Source organism: Nannobrachium achirus, assembly GCF_963921795.1.
Source record: "Nannobrachium achirus genome assembly, chromosome: 14".
In the NCBI taxonomy this organism is placed as follows: domain Eukaryota; kingdom Metazoa; phylum Chordata; class Actinopteri; order Myctophiformes; family Myctophidae; genus Nannobrachium; species Nannobrachium achirus.
The window spans coordinates 32,111,133-32,128,632 of NC_137821.1; the positions used below are offsets into that span (position 1 = coordinate 32,111,133).

The window sequence follows — 17,500 nt, forward strand, 5'->3', positions numbered from 1 at the left end:
CCCTAGTCGAGACCCAAAATAGAGATTAGACGTTTGCCTGGGACCCAAACTAATGACAATGGCACGTTGTGAGCTTGTAGATTTCACTACTTCTTAAACATTTGTTTTCTAATTTATGGAATTTCTTAGATTTCTTTGTATCTCTTTTACATTTATTATTGAAATTATTTTAGTTTAGTTTAGTTTAGTTTATTTGATCATCATATTTTCATACAGGTCATACATTCATATAATCATTGTTACAGGTGATCAAAAGGAATAGGCTGAAGCTGAAAGCTTGTGAATGCCTATCCTACATGTTCATGAATTAAGACATTGATTAGTTATAAGAGTGTTCAGATTATTATTATTTTTTTTTCCAAAAAAAAGAGAAAGAAAAGAAAAAAGGAAAAGAAAAGAAAGAAGAAAAAAGAGAAAAAAAAGAAAAAAAAAAGAAAAACTAAAAACAAAATGTATAAGGAAATAGACTTGATACATTCCATAATAATAATAATTCAAGAAACAGAGATATGTTACAAAGTAATAGTAAGAGAAATAATAATAGAATTAATACTACTAACAAGTACGAATAAATGATAATTTTAAAAATTTTAAGATATATATCCACCTGTTTCCGCGAGAATTTACTGTAGCATTATCTGCTGAACACTTCCGGTTAACAGCAGACATACAAGCTCACGTCGCGTCGCAGATGCAACCGTTGTGAGCTTGTAGATCACACTTGGCTGCGGTGCCGGAAGCTGCTGCATACCTTCTGCGCAATGCACGATGGGATGTTGGCAAGTTTTGGATATATATTTTGTTTTTCATGAAACTTGTTGAATTTTGTGGGGATTTTCAAAGACATATCAAAGACTATAAAAAATGCTTGGCTCCCTGCTTGGCACTCAATACAAAAGGTTCGATTGGGGGTAAGTCCCTGCGTCATAATAGCGTCATATCCAGGGGGTGTATTTGTACATCTTGGTTGGAGGATTGTACTGTATTGTGCATTAAGCCGACTTATGCTACAGAACACCGTTGGTACCCAAGGCTAGTACTGTACTGTACTTAAAGTTATACCATTATAACTTTAAGTAAAGTTATACCACTTTTTTTATAAAACAAATCTTAAAATTGTCCTAACTGTTAAATCGCTAAAGTTTTAGAACACCCACTCCGTTATTTTCAGCTTCTAAAGCCTTCTCTTTCTATGTTTTCTATGATCCTGGCTGGGGTCCGGTTTTTGCGGAAAAATAACGTCATCTGCATCATCTGTATACGTTGTGTATACGTTGGCCAATCACATCGCGGATCATACACACATGATCACTACCGGCCAATCACAGCTTATCTGCTGTGTCTTCAGGAAGTAGCCTCGCTCAGCTACAGTGTTTACCACGGTTTACCATGGTGAAGGATTCTTAACCTCTTAATCCCCAAATCCTGGCCAGAAAATTACGTTCTACCATGCGTTCTACCCCTCCACGGATTTGTATCGGTCGCGGTGGTTTGCGGCGCCGCTCCGGTGGTCCGCGGCGGTGGTCCGCAACGACTCCGGTCGAAAAACGGTCAAAAAAAGCAATACCGCTACTGACCACTAGTTTAGCAACTTACACAGTATAGCTTTAACCCATTAAGACCTGAAGACGATTCTGCAAATGCCTTCTAATTCATTAGTTGTCACACTTTTAAGATTGTTCTAAAATGTTCAGATATAGCAGATGTACAAGCAGTGCTGCGAACTTGCATGGAGCGGCTATGGCTCAGGAGGTATGGCGACCGCAGAGTTAGTGTCTAAGTATCCTTGAGCAAGACGCTGAACCCCCTAATCGCTCTCCATGAGCAGGTCGGTGCCTTGCACGGTTTCCTCCGCCATCGGTGTATGCATGTGTTTGTGACTGGGTGAATGCAATGCACAATCATTGGATAAAGGCTATATAAATGCACCATTTACCATTTAGCATTTTATGTCTGCTATTTTTGAATAACCAACGCTAAACATCTAAAGCAGGGGTCTTCAACGTTTTCAGGCCAAGGACCCCTTAGCTGAGAGAGAGATGAAGCAGGGACCCCCACAACCTTTTCATAGATTCCATATAGTTTAATTGTTTGACAGCACAATCATCAGTGTATTTTAGATTCATGTCAATTTGTGTTTTCAGATATTTAACCACTTGAACCGTCAAAACATAATGAACTTGACCTTTCACTCTGTACTTAACTTAGTGTGCTAATTTCCCCCTCTACACCAAACCTCTTTGCCATAAATAGCCGATCTACAAGCTCAGAACGCCTCGTGCTGCGAGTCGTGAGTGTTTAACATAAAAAAGGCGAAAAAAGTTTCTATCACTCAAAGATTTGGTGGACCCCCTGTAGTAACTCTGAGGACCCCCTAGGGGTCCCCGACCCCCTGTGTTGAAGACCCTTGATCTAAAGGACACAGGTGCTTTCCTGGTTGATGGGTTAATATTGTGACATGGCATACATATTCTTTTTTCCTGGTTTTAATCACTTAAGCCCTATATTATACTTTAAATAAAAAAAAAATCTCACAATATCATGATGGACCACGTTGTAAGCAATTTTGTAGAATCGCCACAATACCATATTGTTGTCTATTATCAAGGTATTTGGACAACATTATTGTGATATTTGATTTTGTCCACGTGGCTCAGCCTTACAGTATCGCAGCCACCACCAGCCATTATCTCACGCTTAGGCCTGTGGAGAATCAAAATTCAGGTCAAGCCTGATGAAGAACGACAATGTGAGCGAGAGAGAGAGAGCGAGAGAGAGCGAGACATTGAGGGCGAAAAAAAGAGAGATGTCTGTTTTTTCGTATCTGCGTACTTTGCAATGATAATGACATTATCGACATGAATAATGCAGTGCCTACAACGACCTGCTTTTTTTTCCCTCTCTGTCTCTCTAACCCAGTGATTTTTCACGCTGCTACAGAAGCGTAATGTACTGTCCCCTAGTTCACTCTGCTGTGAGAACATTACAATATGAGATGTTCTTAGCTTTTCAACCGCTTTGAGGGCATTTCTCTGTAAAACTTGCCGCGCGGGGGTTTGAATACTGATTTGGTGCTGGGATTTTTTCCCCCCCTCCTCTTTCTCTCGGCTCTGTAGTTGCTGCATTGCAAATGAAAATATTGGAGTTTGGTTACTTGCCTCTCTCTCTCTCTCTCTCTCTCTCTCTCTGTCTTTCATTGTGGTATTGACCCAGTACTTTCATTGCCGACGTCGGGGGACAGCATGAAAAGAGGGTCACCAAAGTCTCCTGTGCGCCATGCTCATTATTTGGATGCCTTACTGGAGCTGTTGGGGGAATGTGGGGTAATGAAACGCCACGCACGGCCAAATCCCACTTTACAAGCTTCCTGCACTCCCGCTCGAAATCCCCGCGCGTGTGCTCTCGCGTGCGCGCGCGCGAGGCGAATGCGGGCACGTGCCTTTTTTTAAATAAGGGAGACAACGGTGTTACCAGTAGTCTTCCAGTGCCGATCTGTGTTTTGCATCTTTTGTAAGTCTCGCTGGTTCGTTTGGCGGAATAGCTCCCCGGTTTAATATTCGTTTTTTTCGACCATTTCCTGACTAAGTATACCATAAACATATTAAAACGACCATGTCCTGCTGTGCAATCTGGTGTGTGTGTGTGTGCGTGTGTGTGTGTGTGTGTGTGTGTGTGTGTGTGTGTGTGTGTGGGGGGGGGGTCATACCAAGATTAAAGCCGTTCATCATTCATCGTTACCAGCTCGTATTCAAACGGTATTGCTCCCGTTGCCAATGAATGCTAAACACAGCAGCACTTATCAAACGTACTGCCTGAATGGAGCAAGGAAGCCATCCCTGTAAATGAATCCGAGCCGCACTGATGGGTTGTAGTTTCTTTTCTTTTTCTTTTTTTTTTCTATCTCTATGTATCTGGGATGTTTGATTGGCTTTTGAACCAAATGAGATTCGCCGAGCAGCTGGAGCTAATGTGACTTTGAATTATGTATCTTTTATTGTGCGCTGCTGTGTGCTCTGAACAATGATCGGCATGGGTGTGAATAGAGAAACTAACTAGGGATGGGACGATATGAAAATGTCATATCACGATTATTGTGACGAAAGAAATCGCCATTTACGATATTATTGCGATAATCAAAATCCATTATCTTGGGGTGGAACATTTGCCAAAAAATAGCAGATCTACAAGCTCGCAACGTGTCGCAACGTGTCGCATCGCGGCGCGTTGCGAGCTTGTAGATCAGCTATTTTTTGGCAAAGACATTTGATAGAGAGTGAAAAAAAGACTGTATCAAGTACGTATATTTTAAGTACCTTTACCAATATAAAGGGTTTAAAATAAATGGTACCGGATATGCAGCTCAGCAAATAAAAGGTGAATTGATCCCAGTGCATGACGGAGGACAATATCACGAATGAAATCTCCACGATACGATTATCGCGAGTGTTTTTTTTTATCACGATAAACGATAATATCGCGTATCGTCCCATCCCTAAAACTAACCCCTCTCTCTCTCTTTCTCTCTGTTTATCTGTATATATCTCTGTCTCCTCAGGAGATGTACTCCAAAGGCACGATCCTGGCCGGCGTGATCCGGCAGGTGAGGGGACTCGGGGACAACAAGTTCGAGGTCGTCACCGCCCATCGAACCTTCATATTCCGCGCGGAGAGGGAAGGTAAAGGAGAAACACAGGGCCGCCGCCGCCGCCGCACCTTTTCTCCTCAGTTTATTTTATTTTATGTCATTTAACGGTATATTTTTCTTTCCTGGGTGCACTCATCTGTCAGCGGTTCATTCTGTGCTGGTGGCAGGTGAATAGACCCCCGTAGGCACAGCAGTGTGGGAGCACAGTGAGCACCATACTGCAGCCTGGCACACTGTCTGTCTGCCATTCACTCTCTCTGTCTGCCCCCCCCCCCCATCTGTCCTTAACTTTGTTCTCTCATTCTGCGTCTCCATCACTCCTCTTTCCTTTCCTTCCCTCGCAGGGGCATCACAAGGGGGGGGAAAGTGGGACTGAGTTACTAGCGGCCCAAGGTGGAGGGGGGCCTTAACTATCTTATACTTAAGATATTGAAAAATAGCAGATATACAAGCTCACAGCGCGGCACCGAGTGGTGCCGTGCTGCGAGCTTGTAGATCTGCTATTTTTGAAAAGTCATGAAAATGTGTGCAAATCTTTGAATATATTATGTACTTTTTAAGCGAACATTTTTAACGTATTTGGAACATTTTGCTTCCTGGAACGTAATATTTTGAGATGGGGGGTCCGTGGCCAAATACGTATCATTTTGGGGGGTCCTTGACATGAAAAGGTTTGAGCACCACTGACATAGAAACATAGGTTTTTCAAAAAACCTTAGAAGGATTTTCAAAAATAGCAGATCTACAAGCTCGCAGCGCGGCACTCGGTGCCGCGCTGTGAGCTTGTATATCTGCTATTTTTCCAATAGTTAAAGCACAAAATGTGAGTGAATCCTTGTACCCAGCAGGGCCCAGAATTTGGTGCGACACCCCTGTTCCCTCGTTCTCTCTTATCTCGTCCATTTCTCTCTCGCTCTGTCCCTTTCCGTCTCTCTCAATAGTGCGTGGCGATCTTGAAAATCCTCTCCCTCGGTCTTGCTACTTATTGAAAGGGAAGAGAGTTGACTTGTGACATGTTTGTTATTCCCGACCTCATGTCTGCTTATTAGGCAGCCTAGATCAATGAGACATTCCATCAATGGTGCCCTCTTTTGTGGTTAGGGAGGGGTGTTCCCGCTACCGGCGACTTCACAGGACAGAGGCTTAAGCTTGGCTTTGAGTCGCCCCACTGAAATGTTATATGGGAGACATTAACCTTTTTGGACTCGCTTGGTGTGAAAGTATTTATTCTTTATCTGAGAGTGTGATGTTGGAAATCGCTCTGTCTTTGGCTACCACATCAGAGAGACCTTTAAAACGAGCCATCGCAGCATTGACTTCTGACAAGCTGTGATCACAGCTGTCAATAGCTGACCTATTACCCATCATATGTATTGAGTGGGAGCTTTTAGTTCTTGTTAAGGTCAGATGGTCAGCGTTGGGTTTTGTAGAGGAAACCTACAAAAAAGAAAAAGGTCCCTCCAGCTGCCAGTCAATAGCTATGACATTATATAGCTAGTGGTTCTCAAAGTGGGGTCCGGGGAGCTTCAGGGGTCCTTGAGGATGTTCTAGGGCAGTGGTTCTCAACCTTTTCAGGCCGTGACCCCCAAAAGAATCATAATTTAACTGGGGACCCTGACGACCACTAAGAGTTGAGGCATTACATTTTTTATAACACGGTTTTATTGTGAAAATAGCAGATCTACATGCTCACATCTGCCTCTAATATTTCACAATTCACATTTTAGAGGTATTAAAAGTAATTGATTGTCACTTTAGAAATGTGAAGATACCCTCTATATCTATACACTAAACTTTACGTTGGTTTGTTTACTGTTCAGTGAGAAAACAATGTTGAACATTAAGTTAATCATCTGGGGACCCCCTAAATTAATTTGGGGACTACTGTTCTAGGGGGCCCTCCAAGCGGTAGTTAATATAGCATCAAAATAAGTTTAACCACTTTAACCATGTTTTATGCTTCGGGCAGACTATTAATTAAATAGCCGATAGTAGACTGGGTTTTTCCCCCAAAAAATATGAAAAACCTTTTGAACAGTTTAGTTTTATTTATTAGTTTAATATCAAAAATCTTCTCTTGTGGGGGTCCCTGGCCTCAAACCTTTTCAGATGGATGGGGCGTTCTAAAACGTATCGATTTGGCGGTCCTTGACGAGAAAATGTTTTGAGCACCACGGTTATATAGCATAGGGCTTCACCATGCTATCTGACTATTCGCTACAACTTCCTGCAACTTTACTGTTATGAGACATCAGGAGAATGCTTCATCAGTCAGTCTCCCGCCGCGCATGGCACTGGGGAATGCAGTGTACCTAAAATGGCTGTCAAGCATCCAACTGAGCTATAACCGAGTCAGTCCAAACGCTAAACAATACAGTAGATCTAGAGTGAGAGAGAAAACTTTCAACAGCTGTCAGCACTGAGCTCCGTTTGACTTTTCTGGATAATTTTGGAAACTCTTTCAGTGTGCTGGGCTGGGTAATTTCACAAAAAAAAAGAAAAAAACCTTTGTAAGTCTGTTGAGTCTTCTTGAGTAGCTCTTCAAGGATTATGGCATTTATTTCTTTATTTACTTTCCAGTCAGACTGGGAGATGCTATACAATTAGAATAACTGCTTATTTGTAAGTTACAGTACAGTAGTTCTCAAACTTTTTTTCCCCCACCCCTGTAAATAACTTTTTCCATCCAATTCCCCCTGTGAATTACATTGATACTTTCTAGCATCTGACATGTCACATCATGTCACATTGCGGAACATAAATATTAAATCTATTCCCCTATAAGATACAGTATGTCACGAGTAAAACTTGAGAGGATATCTGATAATCAGCAGATTGAAAATAACTTTGCACTTGACATTTAACTACTTGAACTACCGGCGACATCCCTATTCTGGGCGGAACCTTCGGCAAAAAGAGAAGATCTACAAGTGTGATCTTGTAGATCCGCAATTTTTGGTGTCAATTGAAAAAGAACGCACCAAGGACAATGCAACACAGGTCAGCTTTAGTACTGTAAGTACAGTATGGATGGTCTAAGTGTTTAAACTAAAGTGATATATTGGTTAATTTATTGACAGATTGTCAACGTGTTCAGCAGGCACCCCTGGACTTCGTCACGGCATGTATAGGGTATCTGCACATTTTTAAAGTGACTTTAAGGACTTCAAAGACTTCTTTTAGTACCTCTGGTCAAACATTGGTCTAATTGTCAAATATTAGGGTCAGAAATTGTGAAAATAGCAGATTTACATACAGATCAGCATGTAGTTTGGCTATTTTCACAATGGGATAGATTGAGTCAAACTAAATGTAATGCCAACTCCTACAATTCCAAGTGCTCGTCAGTGTGGGGGGTCCCCAGTTAAAATATGATCATTTTGGGGGTCGCGTCCTGAAAAGGTTGAGAACCACTGCGCTATAGGGTGCCCCAGCACCCACTTTGAGAAACCCCGGCAGCACACAGAGGTCTCTCCACTGTCCGATACCACAGCCTAACCACGAGTGCCTGCCTGCGTTTTGTATGTGTGTGTAGGGCTGTCACAATTATTACATAATCATCAAATCGTGATTATTTGACATTCTCGCAATTATTTTGTCATAATCGCCATAATCGTGAATGTTGAAAAATGTCAGAAATAGTGGAAATAGCAGATCTACAAGCTCACAACGCGTCGCATCGCGACGTGTTGTGAGCTTGTAGATCGGCTATTTCCACTATCAATGTTATTTTTTAAGTAGTAAGTTGTCAAATATGTCAGTAATGTATTTGTATATTTAGGTTATGTATCATATCTACCATATGCAACTTCAAAGCCTAAAAGCCAAACAGAAATGTAATTATCAACGACAAAAACACAATTAAATCGTTAATCGCCAATTATTTGAGTGACAATTAATCGTCATGTAGAATGTCATATCGTGACAGCCCTACTAACCACGAGTGCCTGCCTGCGTTTTGTACTGTATGTGTGTGTTTGTTTACGGGGTCCGCATCATTTATCACGCTGTCCGGCGGCCTGATCCCTCATACGTCATGCTCAGCTGTCCTGACAGAGCCTGGGCAGCAAGCCTCTTTGGCCACAGAGGAGCCCTGGTCCAAATTGAACTTTTAGTGTATTAAAAAAATATATGGTCGCATGATTTACTGTGCGCCATTCAGAGGAAGGGGAGAGTTTCGTGAACCTTCCGATTTCTCAAGTGACTGCTCGACAGTATATTTCTTGAGCCACTGCCGCTCCCCACAGACCTCCTATTGCTAAATGGTTTAAAAAAAACAGGTTAAACTGGGGGGCGCCCGCTGGCCTACTGGTCCAGGCGCATGCCACATGGGCTCTGATGCCTTGGCAGCGTGTCACTCCCCGGGAGAGTATTTTTTGCTGGTCGTTCAGTTCGAGTGTATCAAAGGGTGCGTTCGAAAATGCGCACTGGATGTGGTTATAGGGTTAGGGTTAGGTTTAGGCATAGTTTTACTGAGGTTAGGGTTAGGTTTAGGCATAGTTTTACTGAGGTTAGGGTTAGGTTTAGGCATAGTTTTACTGAGGTTAGGATTAGGATTAGGGTTAGGTTTAGGCACTCACTACACTGAGCACACACCCGGTGAGCATTTCCGAACGCACCCTTTGATACACTCGGACTGAACGACCTGCAGAAAACACTCTCCCGTCACTCCCCATCTCTCCCCATTTCCTGTCAGTCTACTGTCCTATCAATAAAGGCATAAAATCCCCAAAACAAGTCTTAAAAAAAACTGGTTAAACTCGCGCAATAATTGTACTAATTGAAAGGACATATACAGTATATGTACGTACATATTAATATTCTTTCTTCCCATGAGGGCCACGGTGCTCACTTTAAAAAACCTGTGGTGTGTGAGGTGTGGAGGACGGAGAGGTACCTAGCGAGGGGAGGAGAAATCTTGGCCTTGTCACCTCATACATCTTTAAACGGGTCCGCCTGCTTAGTGACAGAGACTCATCAATCTTTGTGGGTAACATGAGAGAGAGAGAGGGGGAGAGAGAGAGAGAGAGGGGAGAGGGAGGAAGAAAGGGAAGGAGGCAGAGAGGAGATATAGGAGCTGTTTGGGAGATGTAAGGGTTTGGAGGGGGAGAGAAGAGAAGGCAGCAGAGGAGACGGTGAGGCAGGCGAGAGAGGTAGAAGCAGAGGGAGAATATGATAGAGTGATGATGGAGAGGAGTGATGGAGGGGGGTGGTGTTAAAAGGCATCAGACAGAAGGGGTCTGAGGCAGACAGAGGAGGGAGGGAGGGAGGGAGGGAGGTGGGCGAGGCGAGGAAAGGTAGTAACAAAACAAAACCCTCTCCACGGGAAAGGCAGGAAAAACAACAGTGTAATGGTGAGGCAGAGGCAACACACAGTGGAGAAATGCAAAGGGCAGAGAGAGAGAGAGAAAGAGAGACGGGGAGAAAGCGAGAGGGCTGGGGGGGGCGGAGAGACGGAGAGGTGGGGAGAAGTGAGTTAATAATTGAAGGCCGCTGTAGAGAGAGAGTGTGCACGCAGCTGTCGACTGATTCACCACTTGGTCCGCAGGTGGCCTCTTCCCTCAGGTACACACACACACAGGCCTCAGCAAAGGAGAAGGGGAGGGGGGGGGGGTTAGAGAGAAGGAAAGGAAGGCAGCGGGGGAATTTGGGTAGGAGGAGGTTGAGGAGTAGATGATGAACAAAGGGGTGGAGACGGAGCAAGAAGAGAGGAGGGGGAAGGTGAAGTGAAGAGAGGTACTAACAGTAAACAGAGCCTCTCTGATGGTTCTCACACACACACGCGCGCGCGCGGGCGCACACGCACGCAGGATCAGCTTTGATTTGTCTTCTCCTCCCACTCACTCAATTCCTGAGGGTTCATTTAACTCCGATGCCTGGTTTGTGTTGCCAGGTGCCGCGCACCCGGCAACAGCCGATCTATAAGCTCCCCGTCACGCCGCATTTGCAACGCATTGTGAGCTTGTAGATCGTCTCTTTTACGGTGCGCGGCACCCGCATGCAGCCAAGTGTAACTCGGGCTTTTAAATGTGAAAAAATGGACCTTGCGATGGCGAGATGCACACACACATGCGCGCGCGCGTGCACACAGGAACTGAGATGGCAAACAGCGGAGGTGGAATGACGTGTGTTTGTCTCTGCGTGTGTGTGTGTGTGTGAGAAGAAAGCTAAATCCACCCCAAAAAAACAACAACAACGACTACGAATCCCAGTGCTTTGTGTTTTCTTCACCTTGTCTCCGTCGATGACGGTTCACGGAGTCTGCGTGGGCAGCTTTCCCTCTGTCGACCTGCTCGGCAGACCCCCACTCCCTTCTCATCTCTTCAGCTTCTCTGTGAGGATTACTCTCTCTCTCTCTCTCTCTCTCTCTCTCTCTCTCTCTCTCTCTCTCTCTCTCTCTCCCTCTCTCCCCCCTCTCTTTCTCTCTCCCTCTCCCACTATCGCCTTCTCTATACTGCATATTGTTGCTGTCGGGCAGACATCTCCAGATTTTTTTTTCGTAAATTAACGCCCTACATGATCATACTAGACTAGTGCAGTGTTTCTCAAACTTTCAAATTAATTTCAAGGTCTCCCCATAACTCTGACAGTGCACAAATGGAACCAAATGAACCCTAACGGGTTCATTTGGTTCCATTTGTGCACTGTCAGAGTTACAGACTTGTATGTGTCAATTTAGACCCCCCCTAAAGGAACCCACAGAGTCCCTGGAATCCACTTTGAGAACCACTGGACTAGAGCATTACACAAAAGCATCACATGTAGCAGATGTACAAGCTCGAAACCCGGCGCAAAGCGACACGTTTTCAGTTGGTAGATCTGCTGCTTTTGCTATTTTTGGATTTGAATCCTGAAAAGTAACTGTTTTGGACATGAGGTTTCCACCCCACAGAGATGATATGTTGACGGGACAAGTCTTTTACGTGTAAAGTGCAAAACTATTTTACAGATGTGCCATTTCAAAACTTAATTCACACGTCCTGCCATTGGCAACTGCAAGACAGTTGATTTTCAGGGAGAACATTGATTGAGCTTGCAGATCAGCTATTTTTTTTGCTATTTTTATGACCTTCTCTGACTTTGATGTTTACTTTAAAATAAATCTAATGAAAGTGGATTCTGCTTTTCAATGGGAATAGAGTGTTTTTTTTTTTACATTTGCGATTTTTTTGCGAAAATACCGTGCATTCTCCATAAAAGAAAAAATCTAAAGGAAAAACAGGGAAAGAAACCTTTGGAAAAAATGCATTCGCAGTAAATTTGCATGTGACACAAGCGTGTCACATCCGCGATGCCGGTAGACCTGCTATTTTTGACGTGCGACACCATCGCAAGACGGAAGTACAAATCAAGCTTGAGGCTGCCGTGGTCCTTTCGATAACATCAAAGCTTTAAAAAAAAAGAAATAAAAAGCGCTCTCGTATGTCTTGAATCACCAAGTTTAGGGTCACCCCGCGTTCCTTTTATCTGTACGCAGGGTTGAGAGGGAAGGTTCACCTGAAGTGTGAAACGAGTTGAGTAACGCTGTTCAAAAGTTGATGTGTTGATCTGTCGGCGCGTCAGCCCCCAGAAAATCATATTAATCATAATGCACCCTCAAAAAAGCGCAAGCGAACAAACGCACCTAAGTTCACACCCACGGTCGGGCGGCGTGCCCACGCAGAGATGCACCTGTGATCTCTCCCTTCAAGGATACCTATAATGTGTGTTTTTGATGTATATGTGGTAAGCTTGCATCATGGGTTTGTTTGTACTGTGTATCTGGGTGTGAGTGCAAAAAATGTATGTTTGGGTGCACTGAGTGTTTGCACGCCTGCACAGTTTCAGTGTGTTCACACGTTTTTCTGTGTGCGTTTGTGCGTCTACTCTTCTTCGGGGGTTATTTCTACTGTCTCTCCTCTGTATCCCTAGGAGTATTTATTGCATTCCTAAGACACAAATAAGTAGTACCCTCATTGATTCTGGATGGAGACCCAAATGTATTTGGGTCCCCTTCCGGAATCAATGGGGGTACATTTATTGTAATAAAAATATTGTCTTAGGAAAGTGACAAAAAACTAAAATTGAACTCAAGTCTCCATAGTGTGAGTAATCAATAGCAAAAAAAAAGTCATTTTGGGGGTGAACTACTCAATGGAATAAATCATCGGGACAAGTAGAATGGCTCGTTGGGAAGCGGTGGAGGAGCCAGGACCACCCACGTCGCTACTAGCAGCTCAGGGTAAGCGAAATAGATTAAAAAATTTGTATTGGAATGGAAAAAAGAACCGATATTATTCGGTTTTCGCACAGAAAGAGTTAAGTATAAAGTTGTCAAATATGTTCTATATTTCTTTGTATATTTAGGTTGTGTCATATCTACCATGTGCAACTTAAAAGCCTAAAAGCCAAACAAAAATGTAATTGTCAACGACAAAAACACAATTAAATCGTTAATCGCAATTATTTGAGTGACAATTAATCGTCATGTACAATGTCACAATCGTGACTGCCCTATTGACATTGCTTCTCATAAAGAAAGAACATCACGGATAAAAACACAACAAAGTCGAGGAGTTATTTTCATTGGACTCAGACAAACAAAACAACAAACAAACAAGGCATTTGAACATGAAGGCGGAGGGGACAGGGGAGCGGGAGGACAGAACGGAAGACGCTTGAATAAGTGAAAAGGCAAATAAGCGAAACGCAGGACAGGTAATGGAAGAGTCAGAGTGCAGAGAGGGAATGGCACGGTGAAGGCTGCTGATGTAAAGGGCAGTCAATAATTGAGTAGGCACTGCATTATTGATTGCCTGCCCTGGTTTTAATTCATTACGAATAGGGTGGGGGGCGTTGGCTGTATAGCGGCAGATCCTGAAGAGCTGAGTGGAGATATTTGGGAGCTTTCGGCGGCGGGGTGGGCAAAGGTTTTGGATGATGCGGTAGGTAGAGACTGGGATGGGGAAGGTTGGCTGCACGCACGCAAAACACACATGCACCAACGCACCGGCACGCACAGAACAACGCATTACAAGTGCCGTGTAGTACAGTGGTTCTCAACCTTTTCAGGCCGCGACCCCCAAAATAATCATATTTTAACTGGGGACCCCCCACCGATGATGAGCACTTACATTTCGTATAACACGGTTCTATTGTGAAAATAGCAGATCTACATGCTCACAACGCCTCGCGTTGCGAGGCGTTGTGAGCATGTAGATTGGCTATTTTCACAGTTTCTGCCTCTAATATTTGACAATTTGGCTAATGCTTAATGTGTCATTTTAGAGGTATTCAAATTTTCACTCTAGAAATGTGCATATATGTTGAGTTGTTTACTCTGAGTGAGAAAACAATGTTGCACATTAAGCCATTAAGTCATCTGGGGACCCTTCAAAAGTCCGACCCAAGGGTTGAGAACCACTGGTGTAGTACAACAGCAAGGGATCGCGAGGTAACGTCGGGACACCGTAGGAGAGGCTTCGGCGGTGACGGAGCAGCTTCCCTCGCTGGCTAGCAGTGCCTGCCTGGCACCGCCTATTATTCCATTACCCCACAGTGGGAGACGTAAAGATCTCTGTCCCAGACACACCCCGTCTCTCTCTGAGAGTTAATCTGAGCTCGCGCTGCTGGCTGACTCAACCCCGGGAACATAACAGTACAGTAGGAGGAGGGGGAGTGCCGTGCACTGTGCTCCTGTCCTGTGCTTGTATGAAGCCGAATGGGCAGAACAGAGCGCGGCTGTAACTTGTGACACAAGCTGCGTTGGAACTCCACACTGAGACCAGGCTTATTATAGTTAACAAAATGATTGTCTTTACAAAACTAAAATCATAGAGACAACGTCCTTGCTTTTAGTCTCTGGCAACAATGCTCAGAAATAGCAGATGTACAAGCTTACAATATGTAGCGTTGCATTTTGAGCTTGTAGATCTGCTGTTTTAGCAATTGTTGTGACCTTGTTGAATCTCACCCTTGACTAATTTATATTACAATTAAAAACAAAACTGACACTGAAATTTGTCAAAAATAAATTAAAACTAAACTTCTTCTTCTGCTGTTTTGAAACCAAAATAAACGGAAATTGAAAACAAAAAGTAAAAAAATGCAAAACTAGAACAACCTCGCCTGGGGACCACCTGTGCCCCCCTGGTTGCAGTAAGACACTGGATAGTAGTGGCCAATACATAGCCAGGGTTAGAGCACGTTAAGTGGAGTTTGGCTCGTTCATTTTAGCAGTAATCCAATGAACCGAATCCAAAGAGTTAGTGATGTCCACGGAGGAACTTAGAACTCTCCTCCCATTTGGCACACACATCTCAGAAATGTAACACTCACGGCAACCAGTGCCACAGTCCCCAAAATATGACACTTTAAATATTGAGCAAAAAATAGACCCAATGATCTTTTATTTATGAATGGGGCATGCGTTTGTAGTCACACAGCAGCAGGCCCTAAGCCACATCTTGGCTTGTCAACATGTTTGTTTTACCAAAATAACAAAGTGGGAGGAGAAGACACCCCGAAATGCAGATCCTTGGCACTGGGATTGTATTTTGACATGTCTATCCAACCATAAATGGTAAATGGTGCACCTTTATTCAAGGCGCTTTACATAGATTGTGCATTACATTCACCCATTCACAAATAGGGCTGTCACAATTATTACATAATCGTCTAATCGTGATTATTTGACATTATCGCAATTATTTTGTCATAATCGTCATAATCACGAATGTTGAAACATTTCAGAAATAGTGGAAATAGCAGATCTACAAGCTCACAACGCGTCGCATCGCGACGCGTTGTGAGCTTGTAGATCGGCTATTTCCACTATCAAAGTTATTTTTTAAGTAGTAAGTTGTCAAATATGTCAGTAATTTCTTTGTATATTTAGGTTATGTGTCATATCTGCCATGTGCAACTTCAAAGCCTAAAAGCCAAACAGAAATGTAATTATCAACGACAAATACACAATTAAATCGTTAATCGCCAATTATTTGAGTGACAATTAATCGTCATGTAAAATGTCATATCGTGACAGCCCTACTTGGCACTGGGGTTGTATTTTGACATGTCTATCCAACCATAAATGGTAAATGGTGCATTTGTATAGCACCTTTATTCAAGGCGCTTTACATAGATTGTGCATAACATTCACCCATTCACAAACACATTCATACACTGATGGTGGAGGAAAGCAAGGCACCACCAACCTGCTCACCGGGAGCAACTAGGGGTTCAGACTGAGTCTTGCTCAAGGACTCGTTGACATCAACTCTGGGGGAGCCTGGATTCGAACTGGGAACCCTTCAGGAACCCACCGTGTTCTAATGACTGTTTCTCTACCCCTGAGACACTGCCACCCTAACTGTGTGTGTGTGTGTGTGTGTGTGTGTGTGTGTGTGTGTGTGTGTGTGTGTGTGTGTGTGTGTGTGTGTGTGTGTGTGTGTGTGTGTGTGTGTGTGTGTGTGTGTGTGTGTGTGTGTGTGTGTGTGTGTGTGTTCATAGTGGTGAGCTTTAAAATTACGTTTGCAGGAGTGGTACATCGAAAGGGGTCCGATTTGGCCACCCTTTGCTGGCCATTGGGCAGTATACAGAATTATTATCAAAGCCACCAGAAACCAGCTGAGAAACGTAACTTGAGTACCTTTTTACCGTTAACCTTTTTGAGTGTATTGACTCACTGCATAGCCTAGTCTATGGCCAAACATTTTTAACTCTGAAGGCTAATATTAAAAATGACAAAAGCAACATCCCCTTCACAGCGATTTACCATTATTATTATTATTATTATTATTGATTCCAAGTGCTGTAAACATAATATTAAGAGTATAACGTGATGGAGTGACCACCGGTGTACTGGTAGAGCTCTTTGAAAATGACACTTGTCACCCAGGCAGGCATAATTTGCATCTGATGTTATTTCCACTTTCACTTACAAATTCAGAAATCATTTGAATATTTGAACTACGTAAAGGCTGACTTCTCTTAGCCTGGAATCCAGACTGATCGCTATGTTCAATTCTTACTCACTTGGCTTTTCAGTCTGGCCAGGGTCCTATTTGACTTGTATTTCCAAAACGTCACCAATTACTTACAGTAGGCAAGTCAAGAAGTGACTTGAGTTTTACACTGGACAACACTGAAATCAGCATTGATATATCTGATTTTAAATGTTTTAAATAATAAAAGCCAGGCGAGTTGAAGTGTACCTGCTAACATAAGCGTCCTGGGTGTTCTGATGAGAGAGGTATGTAGGCCTATCTACTGAGAGCAGAGAGGGAAGGGCATTCATATTCTCCTGTATGCTTGGAAAACAACATTCATGAGAGCATCTGGCCTAGTTCTAACTCCTACCTTCAATTCATGGCCATCCGGAAATACATTTCCTAGGGAAAATAAATAAGAAGCTGGGGATGGATGGGGGTTCTGATGCGAGGGTTTGTGTGACTGCGCTATTTGCAACTCCATTCTGATGGCTCTGTTTGTTTGTTTGTTTGTGTGTTTGTGTGTGTTTATGCATGCTTTGTCACTTTGTATGTCTTGAAAAGTGTCTGTCAAGCTGTCAGACTGACTGAGAGTGTGCTCGTGATGGAGGGGTTTTGATTGAGGCGCGTTTTTACTTTTTCAGCAACTTTATTGCTGGACCTTGTCAGATGAGTGGGGGAGGAAGAGTGGCCTTTTGTGGCCTTATCTCAACTTTTCCAGCAAAGCCCAACTGATAGATTGTGGTTTCTATAAAAGGTGGCATAAAACGTTTCTTTCTTTCTTGCTCGCTTGCTTTCTCTCTCTCTCTCGCTCACTTTCTCTTTCCAGTTCTCTCTTCTCTTTGCGCTCCTCTCTCATTCTCATTCAAGCTCTTGAGCACTTTGT

The 17,500-nt window shown here is 43.4% G+C and overlaps 1 protein-coding gene across 1 annotated transcript in view; it reads left to right on the plus strand.

Annotated features, from left to right (window-relative positions):
- arap2 (ArfGAP with RhoGAP domain, ankyrin repeat and PH domain 2) overlaps positions 1–17,500 on the plus strand; it is a gene marked incomplete at both ends in the record, with an annotated part of 239,703 nt that overhangs the window by 10,207 nt on the left and 211,996 nt on the right. Inside the window, 1 exon segment of the mRNA XM_080741531.1 lies at positions 4,556–4,676. Within this exon segment, the coding sequence (XP_080597657.1) occupies positions 4,556–4,676 (121 nt within the window).